The 19,736-nt window shown below is 41.5% G+C and overlaps 1 protein-coding gene across 2 annotated transcripts; it reads left to right on the forward strand.

The window, feature by feature from the left end:
• Window positions 1-238: 238 nt before the first annotated feature.
• On the forward strand, window positions 239-16,113 carry dhx38 (DEAH (Asp-Glu-Ala-His) box polypeptide 38). 2 transcript variants are annotated; one of them, XM_035158012.2, is made up of 27 exons: window positions 239-489; window positions 1,107-1,432; window positions 1,672-1,868; window positions 2,149-2,292; window positions 2,404-2,566; window positions 2,731-2,849; window positions 2,946-3,022; window positions 3,125-3,280; window positions 3,426-3,587; window positions 3,705-3,812; window positions 4,688-4,806; window positions 4,959-5,096; window positions 5,185-5,371; window positions 6,022-6,207; window positions 6,342-6,482; window positions 6,620-6,730; window positions 7,040-7,156; window positions 7,316-7,423; window positions 7,540-7,652; window positions 8,344-8,552; window positions 9,841-9,995; window positions 10,872-11,027; window positions 11,306-11,440; window positions 11,888-12,013; window positions 12,107-12,202; window positions 12,563-12,684; window positions 15,085-16,113. In XM_035158012.2, exons 2-27 carry the CDS (start codon window positions 1,110-1,112, stop codon window positions 15,164-15,166), a joined length of 3,750 nt encoding a protein of 1,249 aa, XP_035013903.1. In that variant the 5' UTR covers window positions 239-489; window positions 1,107-1,109; the 3' UTR covers window positions 15,167-16,113. The 2 variants fall into 2 exon arrangements, with proteins under 2 accessions (XP_035013903.1, XP_035013904.1); XM_035158013.2 differs by having other exon boundaries at window positions 1,675-1,868.
• The last annotated feature ends 3,623 nt before the right edge of the window (window positions 16,114-19,736 follow it).

The raw sequence follows: 19,736 nt of genomic DNA on the forward strand, positions 1-19,736 counted from the left end.
CTCAGCATCAGAGTCTACAACCAAAAACAAAGGAATCTGGACTATAAACCTGTCTCAGAGCTGTGGCAGCTGCTGAGAAGGCTGTGATATATGATGTTGTGATATGTGATGTTGCGATATATTTATTTATTGTTTATTTAGTCTACTTAGTTTATTTACTGTTTTTTCTCTCCACTCCATCAAACTCAAACTGTTTAAATAAAACTTTGACTAGATTTTTTTCTCCTGACGCGGTGAATTCTGGGATAGCAATGGCTGGCGCCCTGCTTGTTGTAAACACATACGTCGTGTTTTCGAAAGCCGCGTTTTGAATAGTAATCAGTGACAGACGCAGGTCCTGCATACCCTGGACCACTTTTCCTCCACTACCTGAATTGAAATCTTTGTTTTGTTCGGATATTTGTTGTATTTCCGACCCGGAGAACCAGGCGACAGTTCCCCGAGGTTAGCAGCCGGCCTCGGCTCAGCTAACGCTAGCTGCTCCCTGAGGTACGTAAGTGATTCATGTCGTTTAACAAGACTCATATTAAACCGGTGGACATACATTGAATTTACTGACACGTTCTTCTTTCCACTTGCTTCGTGTTCCTTCTTTTTGAAAAACATCAGTAATAAACCAGCTCTCGTGGAAATGTCTTTACATTAAACTGTATAAATCGTTACTGTTGACACTGAACGAGTATCAGACCTTCAATGGAGCCGAGTCCACATTTGTGATCTTTAACGTAATGACTCAAAAATGAGGCTGTCGGTGAAATATGATTGAATGAGATACGACCTATTAGCAGAGTTATGGCCATTTCGGTTTGTTATGTTATTTCTATGTATATTTCTGTAATATAATACGTAGCCCCTTTGAGCTGACTGTAAACATTAGAGGTCAAATTATTGTTCTGATGGTAGATGAAGACAAAAGCCTACATACTTTGGTTGGGGCTGAGAGAACATTTTGTCGAAATTAATAGTATCGAGAAAGAACACTTATTTTATATTCATGACTTGGCGACAATAACTGAGAAATGACTATGTAAATTTCAGTGATTGTCCTTAACAGTTAGTAGCATTACATGTTTTCACCTCCTCCACATGTCATTATTTCTCCACAGATTATGGATGACGATGTGTCGATCCATAGGCTGGAAGGGACTGATCCGACGGCTGAAGTTGGGGGTCTTATAGTAAAGCAGAAGAGTGCTGCAGAAGAGCCCCACGTCTTTCGGGCACCCACCCCACGCACGTCTTTGCTGGGCTTGGATCTGCTCGCAGCCCAGAAACGGAAGGAGCGCGAAAACAAGGAACAGGCAGACGCAAGTGAAGACAGAAATAGAAAGAAGTCAAAGGTTACCTCCTACCAGGACTGGGAGGAAGGTAAAAGTGACTCTGGGTCTGATGAAGAAGACGATGATAAGGACAGAGGTGCTAAGAAGGAGAGGTAAGTGTCAGAGTAAATACTATCCTGTGTGTTGAAACTTATGGATCTTGTTTTTCCAAACACTCAGCCCTCCAGTCAATGGAGAATTATCGCTCCTGGCAGTTTTCAAAGATGTCATTGCCAAAGCAAATATTAAACCAGGACTTTGTTCCCTTTTTACTCATTGATTGTTTTAGTGACTGTAGTAAGCTACAAAAACAGTATGACTAATGTGTAAAATGTTATTTTTGACTCTCCAGCAGGAAGTATCGTGTGACTGGCTCTGAGACACCCTCAAGCCCTGGAGGGGTCAGTGAAGAATTCAAACGCAGGCACCAGCAGAGAGAGAAAGACAAACGTGAGCATGGAGTCTACGCCTCCTCCAAAGAAGACAAGAACAAAGAAAGAGACCGAGAAAGGAGCCGAGATAAGGGCAGAGACCGAAGGAGTGAAAGAGGTGAGGCTAATAATGAAGCAGTCATGTAACAGTGCTTTAGTGCAATTATACTTTTTTTTTGACTATACAATAAAAATAAACTTGAATAAAACGAAAGATTAATAAACCATTACAATAATGAATCACATTTGATGATTATTTGATTTCTTTATTTTTTGTAAAATGGACTGAGTATTTGAAAACTTAATTGGTAGGCCAGTCAGCATTGAAAGCACATGTTATTTGCAGCCCTGTTCAGCAGGCAGCATTTTTGAGAATAACCAAACCATGTCTCTGTCAGATGAGCGAGATAGTGGCCATAGCCGCGGAAGCAGCAGTAGCCGGTCAGAGAGGAGTGAGCGCTCGCAGAGAGATGGCTGGTCCGATCGCCTCAGCCGGGGAAGTAAAAGAGACGAACCGCTGACACCACAGCAGCGCCCAAGAGGTAATTTAGCTTAATATTTCTTTGATTTATTTCTTTTTATCATAATTGCACAATCATAAGTTTCTATACAAAACACCATTCTTTACTTTGTTTGAATTTAATTTAAAACAGATGGTGTCACACCCTCACGCTCAAACTGGGAGGAGGATGACAGTGGTTATGCCACTTCAAGGCATTCCCAGTGGGAATCTCCATCCCCGGCCCCATCTAACAGAGAGTCCGATCGCTCAGAGCGAAGTCATCGTTCCGGCCGAGACAGTGAGAGGAGGGACAGGTAAAACACCCAGTATTCATTTTGTTTTACACTTTCTTTCCCTTGCCCTCAGAGCCTTAGTTTTATATGGAAAACATACACAAAATCACACACTTTAAGTGCTTAGCTGCTGAGAAACTAATGCTCCTTGATGCCTTCATAACACCTGTCTGCTATGTGCTTAGGTCTGTCAGAGGACGTTACCCTGATGACACACCCCTGCCTACCCCATCCTATAAGTACAACGAGTGGGCCAATGACAGAAAACATTTGGGTTCTACACCTCGTTTATCACAAGGAAAAGGTACTATACTGAAATCAAGCCATTTATACTCACATGTAAGATTGAAATACTCTATGTCTGATACCATTACTTAATCTGGTGATATTTCTTCCTCAGGTAGGAAAGAAGATGGTGAAGGAGGATTTATGTTTGATAATGAGGGTGAGAAAGAACAGTGGGAGGACGAACAGAAGGTGAGTGGTATAATTGTCCCTCATTTTGGCCTCATTAAAGCTATTTGCTATTTTTTGGGGGGAAATATTTTCTCCTATTCATCAAATGTCACTGTTTTGCAGCAAGCTGACAGAGATTGGTACATGATGGATGAAGGATATGATGAGTTCCACAACCCTTTCACCTCCACATCTGAAGAATATGTGAAGAAAAGAGAACAAATCCTTCAGAAGCAGACACAGAAAAGAATATCTGCTCACAAGCGACAGATCAATGAGGTACAGTGCTTCATATCAACCTATTCAGAACTGTGTGTCTGCAGGCACAGGCATATACAAAACTGTGTGTACCTTTTTAGCAATTTTTTTGGTGCTTGTGTCTGTGTTAGCGCGTCTTTTTAACAAGCTGTATTTCTTGTCTCAGGATAATGAGCGGTGGGAGACCAACCGTATGCTGACCAGTGGTGTGGTGCAGAGGTTGGAGGTGGATGAAGACTTTGAGGAGGACAATGCTGCTAAGGTTCACCTGCTGGTTCACAATCTGGTCCCTCCTTTCCTGGATGGAAGAATAGTCTTCACCAAACAGGTGACCAGGACGAGAATATTTAACAATTATTCAGTGTCTTAGATGTTACATTTTTGTCAGAACTCGAGTTGTTTGTTTTTGATTTAAATGTTTGTGTGTGTGTGTTTGGTTTTGCAGCCAGAGCCTGTCATTCCGGTGAAAGATCCTACCTCTGACATGGCCATTATCTCTCGAAAAGGCAGCCAGCTTGTCCGCAAACACCGTGAGCAGAAGGAACGTAAGAAGGTTGGTTGATTTGATAATTACTATTTTACTGATTTACAGTACAAGGGCTGTGTGATCCTGCTCCCGAGAAGCAGTCTTTATATCTGTGTTACGCTTGACATTGTTTGAGAGGGTTAATGCAATATTCAGTAATGATGGGGGTTAGTAAAAGATCACTATAAAATGACTATGAACATCCCGGACGTCTTAGACGGATGATCTGCAGCTCTCACTGGTTAAAGCACTTGAAAATAACATTGACCCAAATAATTACATCTGGCAGGCTGAATACCAATACCTTTTAAATCATACAACAGTTTGCAAGGTATCATATGTAAAGTATGGTTCAGTAGCAAACATGCACAGAACTGACACTGTGAGGGAAATGACACAAGGCCTAGAGAAGTTACCGGTAGTTGTTTAGTTTGGTAAAATGCAGGTTGTTCAAGATTAGTACTGAAAGTAATAGTATACCCGCCAAGTGTTGATAGACAGTTAATGTCACTGCTTCTGATGTATTTAGTTAAAACCAGAATGCATTTCAAATTATTAAATGTAATATGTCCATCTTTTTGCAGTGAGATATAAATAACAGACATGATCTTCTCCCTGCTGTTGAGAAATGTTAATGGGGTTCGTTGGTTAGCACCTGTCCATTTGATAAGGCCAAGGCTGTCTAACTTCCTCACAGCAGTGAATAATTTATGCATGTTTACCAAACCTGGTCGAGTGATGACATTCTCACTGCAAACGATCATCAGCAAAGTAAAACAACTTGACAAATGTGACACCAAAAGCTTTGTCATCTCTTATGGTTGTTGGATGTGCATGGAAATGCAACCTGAAGCTCCAATCTTCATAAAGGCAGGATATAATTGGAACAATTCTCTTTTCAGGCACAGCACAAACACTGGGAACTGGCAGGCACCAAGTTGGGAGATATCATGGGGATCAAGAAGAAAGAGGAAGATGATGGAGGCAAAGCAGTAGGCGAAGACGGCAAAGTCGACTACAGGTGACTAGACTCTCTTCGCAAAGTTTAAACATTGAATTGAATGACATTTCAAAGTTTCTTTTTCATCGTCCATGGGCTTAATTCACAGAAGTGTAGAGTGAGATCGTCTCACCCATATTAACTTCTGGTGATTTGTTTTGTCTGTCTTACAGAGCAGAGCAGAAATTTGCAGACCACATGAGAGATAAGACAGAGGCCAGCAGTGATTTTGCAAAGAAGAAGACTCTTCTGCAGCAGAGACAATACCTTCCTATCTTTGCTGTCAGACAGCAACTTCTTAACATCATTAGGTATTGTTACTCGGAGTGTTTGCATCAAAACTGATCGGTTTTTATTTGACTGAGTTATAATCTGGACTGTTTCACTGTCCGTCTGCAGGGACAACAGCATAGTGATTGTGGTTGGGGAAACAGGCAGTGGGAAGACCACCCAGCTGACCCAGTACCTGCATGAGGATGGTTACACCAGCTACGGCATGGTGGGATGTACTCAGCCCAGGAGAGTGGCAGCAATGAGTGTGGCCAAGAGAGTCAGCGAGGAGATCGGCACCAACCTTGGAGAAGAGGTGAGAGCAGCTCGAGCAAACAACCAGCTGCATTATCTCTGATTGTCCAAACAAAATGAATGTCTAATATTCATTAATTTGCTTTGGATAGAAAGACAATGTTGTAAATATATTGAGTTGAGCATTGAGAAAGTCAATTCAGGAACTCATTGTAGTTATTAGTATAACTGTATGATTTATTGAATATAATTTGACAACTTTGTTGATGATACCATTTAACTTTCTTAAAACAGAATTTAAATGTTGAGATCTGGGAACAGACTAACACTGACTGCAACAGCTTTCAGATGTGTCTAAACAGTTTCAATATCAAATGTCCAATCATCTAAAGTATAGAGAACAAGTCTTGAAGTAGTTTCATTAATGTCAGCATCTCATCTAGATGCAATTGCTTTCTGAGGGTCCTCCTGGCACTCACATCATATGAAGTCATATGTGATCTAATACCACCATCTAGTGGACAAAATGAAAACATAATCCTGGCCTGGAGTTTAGTTGGGTCTGAACTGAGAAGCATCAGTGAAGGGAAACACTGGAGCTGCTTAAATATTGGATCGTTTTTCAATTGATTTAGTAAAAACAAAAACATTTTTTTTTTTTGGACCTATTTGGTATTTTTTGTATTTATTGATCGAAACTGTTCCCTGCAGGTGGGCTATGCGATCCGCTTTGAGGACTGTACATCAGAGAAAACTCTGATAAAGTACATGACGGACGGTATCCTGCTCAGAGAGTCACTGAGGGAGTCAGACCTGGACCACTACAGCGCTGTTATCATGGACGAGGCTCATGAACGCTCCCTGAATACTGATGTACTGTTTGGTTTGTTACGTGAGGTCAGTATACAACTACCTAACACCAATTAAAGACAGATCGGTTTTTGTCATTTCCAAAACAGGTAACTGTGTGTGGCTGTGTGACTCATTCTGTGGTACTTAACTTGTCACTCTTGTCCACTGTTCCCTGCCAGGTTGTATCTCGACGTACTGATTTGAAACTCATAGTTACCTCTGCTACTATGGACTCAGACAAGTTTGCAGCATTTTTTGGCAACGTACCAATATTTCATATTCCAGGAAGAACGTTTCCAGTAGACATCTTGTTTAGCAAGGTATGTTTATGCTTCCATTTTACTTTTTCTTTTACGTACTAGCACTACAGCCTTACTTTTGTAATCTAATTCAAAGTATTGTGTTTGGGCTGTTTTGTTTCGTGTTGGAATGATTTGTTGTGTTGTGCGATGTGTAGACTCCTCAGGAGGACTACGTGGAGGCATCAGTGAAACAGGCGCTGCAGATCCACCTCAGCGGGTTGGTGGGAGACATCCTCATTTTCATGCCTGGACAGGAGGATATTGAGGTGAGGGAAATGGCTGATGTATTAACCGAAGTCGTTGTGTATTAATTAATTGCACAAATGACTGTGATTTGAATTTCATGTAGAAAAGATGCTGAATAAATATTTGTTAAAACCACAGGCATTTAAATATAGATTTCAAACGCCTTTAGTAAATTAAATATCTCTTCTCTTTGTTTGTAGATTTCTACATATAAGTAATATATGTCATCAAGTAAACTAAATCCTTATCTATTCTAAACTACCTCTGTTGACAGGGAACAAGAGGTATTGTCCATTTTGTGTTCTGAACGTATTTTCTTGTCCCTGCAGGTGACGTCAGATCAGATCGTGGAGCGGTTGGAGGACTTGGACAACCCTCCAGCTCTTGCTGTGCTTCCCATTTACTCTCAGCTGCCGTCTGACCTCCAGGCCAAGATCTTCCAGAAGGTTTTTATCAGTCACTGCTAGTAATGTTGTTGTTGTTTTTTTTACATGCAAATGGGTTTACCAAATTCTGCACTTTGTATCTTTTAATAATTGTAATGAAGATAAGTGAGAGAACGTAGTTGACCTCCTGCTGATTTCCTTTATTTTATTCTGTGTTAGGCTCCAGATGGTGTGAGGAAATGTATTGTTGCAACAAACATCGCTGAGACTTCCCTCACTGTGGACGGAATTATGTTTGTGGTGGATTCAGGATACTGCAAACTCAAGGTACTAAACAAACTGTAAAGTTATCATGCTGCCGTTTATCACAAATCGGTTTCCTCTGTGCAATATTTAAGCAAACTGACATCATTTATGTTTTTTCACACTTCTTCTGTCCACAGGTTTTCAATCCACGTATTGGAATGGATGCATTGCAGGTTTATCCCATCAGCCAGGCTAATGCCAACCAGCGTTCAGGCAGAGCAGGACGTACAGGACCAGGACAGTGCTACAGGTAATAGTCGCTTTTTTAACCTTAGGTTTTAATTTGAAAGAAAGATATTTCTTGTTATGGACTCCCGAGAGCAGGAACATGCATAATTTTTATACTTTTATGTTTGTGTGAGTTAACATTCTTTACACAGCTTTACATCAAGTAGTTACAGTTGGGGTGGTTTAGTAAGAAGAAGTGTGTTGGTGTCATGCTGGTTTGCTCCACTCACATAGAAATTTCCACACCCACAAAATTGCATAACGTCCATAAACATCCACATTGTTCTGCAGATATTAACTCCTACACCAGACAGCTGTGATTGTTGAGAAAGTCTGTCTAATGAAAATCTAGAAATGAGTACATAAAGCTTGAAGTACTCAAAAGGCACTTCTGGCAAGAATGAGTGTTATAATATGGGAAATATATTAAATAAAATATTAATAATATATATAAGTGTATTTACAGATGTCCTTGACTTTAACTTCCCTAAATGATTTGTGGCTTCTTGTCTGAAGTTTAATTTGCTCATCTTCACCTGGTCCTCGGAATCCAACTTATCATTTACATTAGTGGCACTTCTCAAGACGGCCAACAGACGCACATCCTGTCCTGTGTTTGTTCAAAGAAGGATATACAAACATCTTGGAGGTTTAAATTTCACACTCGCGTTGTCTTTTTCTTTTTCTCTCTCCGTGCCCTCTTCTCTGTTCAGGCTTTATACTCAGAGTGCTTATAAGAATGAGATGCTGACCACCACCATTCCAGAGATCCAGAGGACCAACCTGGCAAATGTTGTCCTGCTGTTGAAGTCACTGGGCGTTCAGGATTTGCTTCTCTTCCACTTCATGGATCCACCGCCGGAGGACAACATGCTCAACTCCATGTACCAGCTCTGGATCTTGGGGGCTCTGGACAACACAGGTGGGTGGTGAACAGGCATATGATGTCATCATGATACAGCTACAGTGTGTAACTGATTATTTTGGACACTTATCAATTACTAATGAAACTTATTATGCAAATGAGTTACAGTCCTTAAACTAATTATTTTCCCAGAGTAAGACAAAATTATGTTTTTCTATAGAATAACATTTAATACAACTTAAAATAACTTGGGCTCAGTTCAGATAATTTTTATGGCTTCTAAATAGGATCGTAAATACAGATATTACGATACCATTTAGACCGTTCTGATACCGATTCTGATACCAATGCATAAAAAAAACCCCCAGAAATAAAGAAGAAAAATTGATCTATTTGCTTTTGATCGAATAGGTTCATTCATTCATGTACTCGCCGATGCCCAACCCCAAATTTCCAGTACCGTCGGCATTTCAACGTTCAGTGTACATTTAAGTAAAGCAAATAATTATATGATAAATTTAAATAAATACTGACAATGTGCTAACATTTTCATAAAAACTTATGCTATAACCTTATTTGTTTTGCTGTTAGTAGTAGACACTACCTACCAAGAACAGTGTTATACAGTACATACTTTACTGTTTGGCCAAACGGCTTAAGTCATCTTCCCTTTGAGATGATGATGTGATGGAGGATATTGTGGATTTGAGGCTTGTATTTTCCTCTCAGTGCCGCTCTGAGCTGCTACATTGTGATGCTGACACCACTAACACATCTTGTGTTGTGGATGCTGCAGTGATGCAGACACTGCAAACAGGCCTGGAGGAAGTAGTTTTGAGGTTTAGCCAGTGGAGTAATTGCCTAGTTACTGATCCTGTGTTTGATTTGACTGGTCGGGTCTCATTTCTGTCTCATCCTTAGTCAGATTCCAGGGGATTTAGGGATTTGGGGATAGGGGGGACTTTTGATGATTCCCTGTATGGTGTGTTAACAGCAGATTATCTCTGATTAAGGCTTACCTGCCCCAAACTGGCTGCTCTGCTTCTCTGCTTTTCCTCCTCATAAGCTTCTTAGACTCTGTCGTCTAATCATTTAAATCAGAACTGGCAAAGTTTCTGATCTCACTCTCTTTTTTCTACACAAGTATTCTCAACTGTCAGCAGTTCATCCTGCTCTCTCACGGCGATAGACAAATAAGTGTCACATTATACTTGCTTTACTCTCACGCCAGCAGGCGTTTGATGGAAAAGAAGCTTATCACTTGGCTTATGCTGGTCCTCTCTAAATTTTTCAAGTATCGTGCTCCTGTGTGACCTTGTAATTGTGTTCTCTTTCGCCCTTTCAGGCTCTTTGACACCGACGGGGCGTCTGATGGTGGAGTTTCCCCTCGACCCAGCCCTCTCCAAGATGCTTATTGTGTCCTGCGACATGGCCTGCAGTGCTGACATCCTCATCATCGTCTCCATGTTGTCTGTGCCGGCCATCTTCTACAGACCAAAAGTACATCTCATTTGAGACAGTAACTTTATGACTGAAATACTGATGCACAACCGAAATAACGTTTCTCCACTTTTTGTGAAGTCCCAGTGCAAAATAGATGGAAGGCTGCCAACCTTATTGTTAAATTAAAAAAACTAGAGGGTGCTCAGAGGCTGCATACCTCCGCCAAGGCTAACGCCCTATCTGTGAGAAAATAAATCCTGGATCCGTCTGTTTATCTGGATCCTCTCCAAAATTTAATGGGTTCTTCCTTGGGTCACGTCCCACCCCTTCGCAAAATTTCATGGAAATAGGTTCAGTGGTTTTTGAGTAATCCTGCTGACAGACAAACAAACAAACAGCAATGAAAACATAACCTCCTCGGCTGAGGTGAAAAATTCACTTTGTTCCAGTGTACATTGTTATGTTAACGTGGCTATGATCCATACTTTTATATTTATAGTGGGGTCATATGAATTTGGGGTCACTTGTAGTGATGAACCCATTGAGAATTATGACCTGACTACAGTTTTCTTCAGCTCTATATCACCTTATAACATTTTTCAGCTGATTATTTTTCAGTTTCCCTGCCCACAAATACGCTGATCTTGTTCAGATCAGGTTTCTCTACTTCAAGAACATTGTTTTGGGCTGTTTTTCAGTGAGAAATCCCACTTTCTCTAACCGCACTAATTCTGCTAATTAGTGCCGGGCACAATGTGTAGTTTGTGGAACAGAGTGTGAATAATGGTCTTAAATTTGCCAGGTCTGCAAGAGATTGCCTCCATTTGAATGCTAACGTTGTTCCCTCTCTGATGTGCTGAAAAAAACATTTAGTTCAGAGCCTGTTTCCACCACATTGTCAAAAACGATTGTTTGTTCCATTTTGCGTTGCAGGGTCGCGAGGAGGAGAGTGACCAGGTGAGGGAGAAGTTCTCAGTCCCAGAGAGCGACCACCTCACTTACCTGAATGTGTACATGCAGTGGAAGAACAACAATTACTCCAGCATCTGGTGCAATGACCACTTCATCCACACCAAGGCCATGCGCAAGGTCAGACTCCCACTGCTCAGTGAAAACCTTTGCACATTAAATTCCTACATGCACATCTCAGTTTACACTTTGGGTTGTTTTCCTACCTTTAGTCCGATGTTTGAATACATGTATCATACAATCCAGGTCCTTTGAGGCCTGATCAGTAAATATGCAAATATGGCAACTTCTGATCATTCATTTTTTGATGCTTTGTGATGCGTTTTCCCCTCAAACATTTGATTTGAGCTTGTTTCTATATCTCTAGTTAAACTTCCAGTATTTTCTGTTCTGTGCAGGTGCGTGAGGTGCGCTCTCAGTTGAAGGACATCATGGTGCAGCAGAGGATGAACCTGGTTTCCTGTGGCTCAGACTGGGACATACTCAGGAAGTGCATATGTGCTGCTTACTTCCACCAGGCTGCCAAGCTGAAGGTACCGTCTGCCCTTGGTTAATATGTTACGCCCAGCGGCAACTGGTTGTGGCAGCATAATTACAGAGCGGTGAAATATCCCGTCTGGCCTCACATTAATACAGTGCGAAGATCTGAAAGGGAATTTGAAATCATGACTATATAATCAAGGTTTTCAGTTTAAGTTCTGAGTAGCCGACTAACCCAAGCAATCGCTGCAGTGCTGGATATATTTATAACGTAATTTATTTTTCCTGCTGCCTCAGCCAGGTGAAGAAGCAAATTAGCCCAGATGACCTGCTTTGCTTTGACCTTAAAGTGCAACCATAGTCACAGGCAAACACACACACACACACACCAATACACACAGTTAAACTTCAGCACACCAAGCACACAGGCTCCCTTTTCCTCATCCAGAAATTCTGAGTGAGACATTGAATGTGTTATTTCTGCATGTGTTTGCTCCCAGGGCATTGGTGAATATGTGAACGTGAGGACGGGCATGCCCTGCCACCTCCATCCCACCAGCTCTCTGTTTGGTATGGGCTACACCCCTGACTACATCATCTACCACGAGCTTGTCATGACCACCAAGGTAAAGAATTGGTTCACTAAATAACTTTAAAAGCATGAAAACAATTAATGATACACGTGCTATTGATGTTAAACTTGTGCTTTGTGTTTATAGGAGTACATGCAGTGTGTCACCTCAGTGGATGGAGAGTGGCTGGCAGAAATGGGACCCATGTTTTACAGCATCAAACATGCAGGGAAAAGCAGACAGGTAAGACGAGACGTGGCGAGTACTGCCTCAATGCATCTTAGGTCCATTTACAACGTATATAAATAGACCATGTGTGTTGTGTACTTCTGGTGTGGGGCCAATTTTCTGAAGTTTAAGAAGTTGTCCCTTAGCTGTAATACAGGGAGATCTTACTGGTACAGCTCCAGTTGTTTAGAACCATCTTGACTTGTGAAACAGTGACCTCTTGTTACTGGTTTCATACGCGTGTCAAGAGGTTACTGGAATGAAACCAGTGACCTCTTTTTGAATGTTCGAGGTTTGAATGTACCTCGTGCATGTATATGTTCTGTATTGACTAAAATAAAACTCAGTGTTTGTCTTATTATTTCCTCTTCTCAGGAGAACCGTCGTCGAGCCAAGGAGGAGATCACCAGCATGGAGGAGGAGATGTCCATGGCTGAGGAGCAGCTGAAAGCGCGCCGAGACGAGCAGGATAAGAAGAGCAACACCGTCAGCGTTAAGTAAGTCTGCGACCATCTCTCCTCCTCTCGGTTCCTCTCCACACACGGGCCCATCCAACAATAGTCCCCCATGGCCTCCATTTTCCATACACAGTCCAGATAGAAACGTTTAATTTACCTAGCCCGCTGCCAATCCATATCTTCTCCCCTCCCTCCTCCCACTCTCTCTCTCCTCCAACTCTCTCACTCTTCCTGATGAGCTTTTCTCACCTCTGGTCCCTCCAGACGAGACAAAAAGAAATAATATTGACTCCTGGCTGACCCCCATTACTGCAGCAATTTAAATTGTGCCATAGCAGAGCAGGGAACGGAGGAGAACGTTCATTTTCAAATTAGACCAAAAAATTAATTTCACACCCGCCCACGAGCTTTACACAGAGAGAGGTAATGTTATAAAGACAGATTTTAAAAAGAACCTTTATAGTTAATTAATCAGCCGGTTTATCTGTCCTGAGTTTGTGTGACGACGCCTGTGACAGTTCTTTTGAAACTGATCGTATACCTGGAGTGTGATTATGAATTAGATTTAAGCAGGGGAAGCTGAACATGTGATAATGAACACTGCAGGCTCTCCTGGGCTCTCGGCTTCCTTTGTCCTGCGGCCTCACAAGCGTTTCCTCGACGAGTTCAGTGCCACCATGATGAAATGTTTCCTTCATGTGGCGGCTGCTCATCACCCGTCTGCCTGCCCACCAGCACAGATCAGTGGTGTGATGATGTGAAGCACCCACAGGTCTAAAGCACAACTTTTCACTCCTTTAATTTACATATGGCTATAATATTAAACCTCACAGAACCTGTCAAACTTCTTTTATGGGTTTTTCTTTGTCTTACATGACTTTCAATGAATTATCTTTGGGGTTGGGACAAAATTCAACATTTTAAATCAAATTTGATTTGCATAGAACCAAATCACAACAAACCTTATCTCAAGGCACGTACGGACATTGTTCACCATTTTCCTCACATGTTATAGACCAGTAACACTAAAAGAAATGAGTCTGCAGAGGATGCTGAGCGCTGGCATCAAATCCATCGTCAGATTTGCACAACTCTTTATTTGTTTTGAGTTTAGGATGTTTCTAATGTAGATTATAATCCCAGTTTATGATTTCAGATTTATTCAGATGTATTTCTCATACAGCTGGGGATCAAACATGCTCCTACTTCTCAAACAAATATACAAACAAAAACAAACTTATTTTTCTAACCAGTTACCACCGCAGAGCAGCTAAATAGGTATTGATTTATGGATGAACACTTTCCCACAACTTCAGGCAGACAAAAGTTTCTGTTCATCTCTGTCAATATGCATCATGTATGACTTAATATTTATTGAAGGTTGTTGTGTGATAATCCAATGAGCACTTTGACTTAATAATATATATCTGATAAAAACGAATCCAGGTGTAAAATATTTTCATATTGTACAGAAATGAATGGAAATCAAGGGATTCCTTCTCCATATGAGCAGGTTAAAAACATGGCTAAAGCACAGTAGCATGATTTCCTAAAGTGTATTTTAAAATACGTATAACCTAAGTAGAAAGCAAATCTGTGTTTAAATCCTAGACATGAACTCTTCATTTCTACGTTAGAGCCCGACAGATAAATCATCTGGCAGATAATATGAACATATCAGCGTTTTATATTGGCTGATAAAAAACAACTTTTATGTATTTATGTAAAATATTTTCTTTATCATTTGTCTATAGTTCGTTATATTTGTTTATTTGTTATCTTTTAATTTATAGTTACAGACAGGATGCTTAAACTGTAAAATATCAAGCTTTAATTACATTTCTTTGCCATAATAAATCCTCTTCTGTAATATAATATATTTATCGGTTTGATATATTGCTATCTAACATTTAGTATTTCCTAATATTGGTATCGGCATCATTGTCTAAATCTCCGTATCAGTCAGGCTCCTGTCTCCATGTGAGAATCTCTGTCATAAAACAAGTCGACTCCTGAGTATCAGAAACAACCATTTCTCCTGAAGTGAACAGAGAGAGGGACACAGTGACAGAAGGGGGTTATGGCCTGATGGTTGTAATTGCTGCAGGTGTGTGTGTGTGTGTGTGTGTGTGAGAGAGCGAGGAAGATGGAGAGACGGGGGACGTGTGGGCAGTGTGAGGGTGTCACGCCGCTGTAATTAAAGATGATAGATTGTGCTGTCAGAGGCGTCAGGCTCTACGTCCCGACTCTCTTCACAGAGACACCAGCTCCTCTTTCCACTCTTCTCCAGTCCTGCTGCTTTGTTCAGCTGCTCAGTCCAGTTTTTAACCTGCTCACTAAACCTAACAGCCGTGTTTAGCATGTGATTAAATGTAAAGAATGAGCCTGAAAAGTATATTGTCACTCAAAACTAAAACTTTCCTTCCCTCTCTAATTCAGGGCGGTGAAGATCTGCACACCAGGAAGAAAAGAGCCCACCCCCATGACTCCCAGACGCACCCCTGCCCGCTTCGGACTGTAACATTCCTCCAGGACGTTAAATCCCACCAACCACCAACCACACCCGCTCCTGAGAACTCGCCATCATCCACACTTGGACGACACCGGCATGAAGAAACACTTTGCTTCTAGCAACTGTCCGTCCCTCCCAGCATGGCCATAACCACCTGCAGTTCATGTACTGACCACTAGAGTGAGAACTTGTATAAGGCACAAGACCCACAGATGAGTCTCCCTCCACCTCCGTCATTCAGCTGTTACCATGATACAATCTTAGGAAGGCTGTATTGTTTTTATATGTGAACATGGCTCAGAAGAGTTTTTACGAACATCTCTTTCATGATTTTAGCTGAAGTGGAAACGTTTCATTTTCTATGTTGGGTTTGTTTTCCATCCTGACTGTATCATCAGTGATAAACAGTGATCATCTAATTTCAACGCTACCTGTCGTTTTTTTGTGTCGCTGCAGCTTGAACAGTGTGTGCGACGTGAAGTGCTCCTCCACGAGACTGAAGCACTATTCAAACCGCACGAGTGTCTCCACACACTGGATCTATATACAAATACGCACACAACACACTCATGCATGTTTAGGTAGTTGACCTTTTTCTACTTCCAGCTCTGACATCGTAACGTGACACAGTTTTGCTTCATACAAAACATCCGCGCGCCGGATTAAACACATCAGCTGTTTTACTTTCGTGGTCCTCGTGTTCAAAGCGGTTTCCTTTGTGCTTCTCCTCTGTTTGTCAACATCTTTTAAATGAGTAAACCGTGTGTTTCTGTTGATGCTTGCCCTCCTCTGACGTCTCAGCTGATCAGAACCTGGAAACTGTTTAGCGGAGGCCATGTGTGTTTTTGTCTTCTACATGGGACTCAGACAGCTGCAGGACATCCAACGGATTTTTTTTTTTCTTTGAACATTGTTTGTAAATGAAAAAAATTAAAATAAATGTTAGTTTTTTTTAAGCCGACGTGATTTTATTTATTATTATAGTCACTAATGTTTGTTTTTGTCATTTCAAAGGATTTTTTCTAAATGAGTTTTGCAGCCGCCTGAACGAAGGTGAATAAGTGAAAGAGATGGGATCTGTTTTAAGTGACACGTTGATGGATCTCTTCAGTGAAAAGTCTCATTTGTTTACATGCATTCTGTCAAAGATTCACACTTTTCCTACAGACAGAGATTTAATGAGAACCTGCAGGTAAAGACTCTTGACGTGTGCAACAAAACCTTTATATCATCTATTAATCTATTGATTACTTATGGATCAACGGGTTTTCCATAATATTTCCACAACAAACAAGTCAAATGACAAATATTAATTAATCAGAGGTTGTGTCTGCAACTAAAGTTTATTTTCACGATCGATTTAGTGTTTGGTTCAGAAAATGTTCAGAAAACGCCCAAATAAAAAAAATTTGGAAGCCAAAGGTCACGTGTTAAACTTGCTTTAACAGGCCAACAATCAAATTCAGTTCACAAGCGAACGACAAAGAAAAGATGCAGCTCCTCACAAATAGTTTATTTTTCTTTATCTTCTTTAACACTGACTTCGCTGCAGTAACTTCAACTGTTAAACAACACTTGCTGATTAATTATGAATTGATTGACAGGTTGTTTCTGCTCTACATGAAAATTCTCGTTGTTCGATGGACAATAAAAGCCTAAGAGTACTCCTCTTACGAGCATATAACAAAGAGAAGCTGAAATCCCATGTGGTATTTTTGTTTGACAATAAATTTGAGTAATTTTCTGTCAAATAATTGAAAAGTAATCATTTCATCTCTACAGCAAATTGCTTCTGCCAATGATCAAAAATCTAAAGTGAAGTTAAAACAACGAAAAGAAGATTTTCACATGTTTAGGTGCAGTCAGGTGACGTTCGGCATTTTTACTTGACAGAAACTGTTCATTGATTATAAAATACAGCTGCTGAATAATTTACTGTCAAAAATACATAGTAGCTAAGAATCTTACACATTAAATCTAGGAAACATAACGAGGACATAGAGTATCTGGTCTGTAAAACCTCCACACGTCCTTTTCTGTCCAAACTGTGACATGTGACGACCTTGTTCTAACGACCAACCGAAGGTCACGGGCCTCGGTCACACGTGCAAATACTAGTTACACCAAACAACGTGAACACGGCGGCGTCCTGTGAGCGACATCATGGAATCCTCAGAATGGTTGTTTTCATTGTCAACCTCACAATCGTGAGCTGAGGCGAGTGAGAGTGATCAGAGGGAAACACGAGCCGGGGTCCGTCCCCCCCCTCGCACCCACAGATGTCACACATCTACATGAGTGATCCCGCGGCTTTGAAAGCCCTCAGCTGTGAAGATGCTGATGTGCTTTAGATGAGGCTCTGTGTGTGTGTGTGTGTGTGTGTGTGTGTGGGTGTGTGGGTGGATCCCGGCTCTGGCTTTATTGAAGCTCTATGTAAATCTTCAGGTCACGAGACTGTTGAACAAAAGCCTGGATGATGTTGCCACGTCCTCGCCGCGGTTACGCTGACATTTCTTCACGTCTCTCGACTGAAACCCGTCTCACTGGCTGCCGTCAATTTGGGGGAGGAAAGACTAAAGTGATTTGACTGTGCAGCGACTGCCAGTGTTTTCCTGTGAGCTGCTGCTCGCCTCGTGTTGGTCAGTGTCGTCTGTCTCACTGTAGCCCTCATGCAAATAAGCGTGATTATGAGCGCTCCCTTGACCCCCTCAATTCCCCGAGTCGCCCTGATTGAGTGTGGCAGGCAGAGGAGGGGACGGATATAATGGACTCCACCAACTTTAATGAGACAAATCTCGGCGACGGGCTGACATTTTGAAATAGTCCTTGTGAATGACAGTGTCAGCAGTCACCTTTACCAAAGCTTTCCAGGGAAGGTCCCTGTAATGATGGAGGGAATTAAAATGGCCTCCGAGGCGGCGGAGACGGGAGCCGCGGGATTAGGGTGCAAAGCCACGCCTCTTAAATGGGCTCTGCTGCCACACCCCGAAATAAAGACGCAGCCTTTTTTCATAAGAGAGCAGATCTGCGGCGAACACATATCGTCGCCCTGAGACTTCTGGGATTACAGTGAAGGGTAGTTGTTGACCACATGTGAGATTTGTGGAGATGAGCCATCCCTCACATTATCCGCCCCCCCCCCCTTGTTTTTGTGTCTGGTGGCAGACAGGCACAAGCTCCGCTGTCATTACAAACTTAATAAGAGCAGAAGTGAGATTGATGAGAAAAACAGGAGCATCAACTGCTCTTTTAATTAACTCTTGTCCCATAATGGTGCCGGGACGGAGGCACCGAGCAAAGAATGAGACATTTTCATTCGCTTTCTGCCCCTTTCTGTTTTGTTGCCTCGCTCACCCCCGATAATGAACAGCCTTCTGGGACCCAATTACATCCAAGGCTGCATTAGGAGCACAGCAGGCCCAGTGGAAACTTCAGCTGAGTTTCCCCTCATCTTCCCCCCTCCACTCCCTGTTACCCTGCTGGAGATGGCCTTCACTTGATTGAATTTAGAATAACCCCCCCCAAAACACACACACACACACACACGCCCTCGTCTTCTGTTACCTTCACCACTTCTGAACCCACATGTGGTTTATGATGGAGCAGGAAGCGCTGTGTGCTTGTTGTTCGCTGTCCTTCACTTGATAACTGCGCACACTGATAGAGTGGCTTTGTGTACGATGTGTAATAGCTGCCGTGGATTGGTGCACTTAAAGCCTGTTTGTGTCCCTGCTCCATGAAGAGCACGTACAGAGGAAATATTTAAAACCAGACAACTGTGTGTGTGTGTGTGGTTTAAAATGAATAAAATCTGAAATGTGCAGATTTTGTGTTTAAATATTATCCCCTCTGCCAAGGAGGAGGTCTGCTTGTTAGCTTCTTCACATAAAAACTACAGGATGCATTATCACGAAACTTTGTGGAAGGATTTGGTTCAGGGTTTTTATTCACTTTCCTAAATTTTGTGAGATGTGGTGTTTTGTTTAGTTTAGTTTTGTTTTGGAATAATTCATGGAGAAGGAGTAACTAAACTGCTTTTTCTAAATTACTTTCTCAAGAAGGGAAATAATCAACTGGTGAAAATACAAAAATCTACATTTCTTTTTAGTGTGAAACTTTGTTGAGGACATGAGCTGCTGCTTCAAGTTTAATGTCAGAAGCTGAATAATATCATCACACATCTCGTACTCTAATGATAACAATGCTGACATGCTGATCTTTAACAGGTTTAACATTCACAATGTTCGCCATGTTAGTTTAGTGTTTTAGTACATGAACATTTTCTATTTAGCAGTATCGGTTATTTATTCTTTGGAAGCCAATCAGTTCAATGGCTGAGAAACTCCAGTAAAACCTCAAAAATGTAAACCTCATGGTGGCGCTAAAGATGAATAAGAGTTTTCATGACCTTCACCGAGGAGGTTATGTTTTCATCTGCATTTGTTTAAGAAATTCTATGGAGGGACATGACTTACCGAATTTTCTTTTAAATTTTGGTGTCGATCTGGATCAGGGGGCGGATCCAGAAAATATTTTTTCACTGTCTTTAACATTATGAGATTGACTGTTTTTTCTTGTT

The sequence above is a fragment of the Hippoglossus stenolepis genome, chromosome 1 (assembly GCF_022539355.2).
Source record: "Hippoglossus stenolepis isolate QCI-W04-F060 chromosome 1, HSTE1.2, whole genome shotgun sequence".
In the NCBI taxonomy this organism is placed as follows: Eukaryota; Metazoa; Chordata; class Actinopteri; order Pleuronectiformes; family Pleuronectidae; genus Hippoglossus; species Hippoglossus stenolepis.

Excerpts from the sequence above, each read along its gene's own strand:
- dhx38 (XM_035158012.2), top strand. The coding sequence starts at position 1,110 with ATGGATGACGATGTGTCGATCCATAGGCTGGAAGGGACTGATCCGACG. Across the intron at positions 7,424-7,539 it reads CAGGATACTGCAAACTCAAG|GTTTTCAATCCACGTATTGG; the intron begins GTACTAAACAAA and ends TTCTGTCCACAG. Across the intron at positions 12,685-15,084 it reads AGCAACACCGTCAGCGTTAA|GGCGGTGAAGATCTGCACAC; the intron begins GTAAGTCTGCGA and ends TCTCTAATTCAG.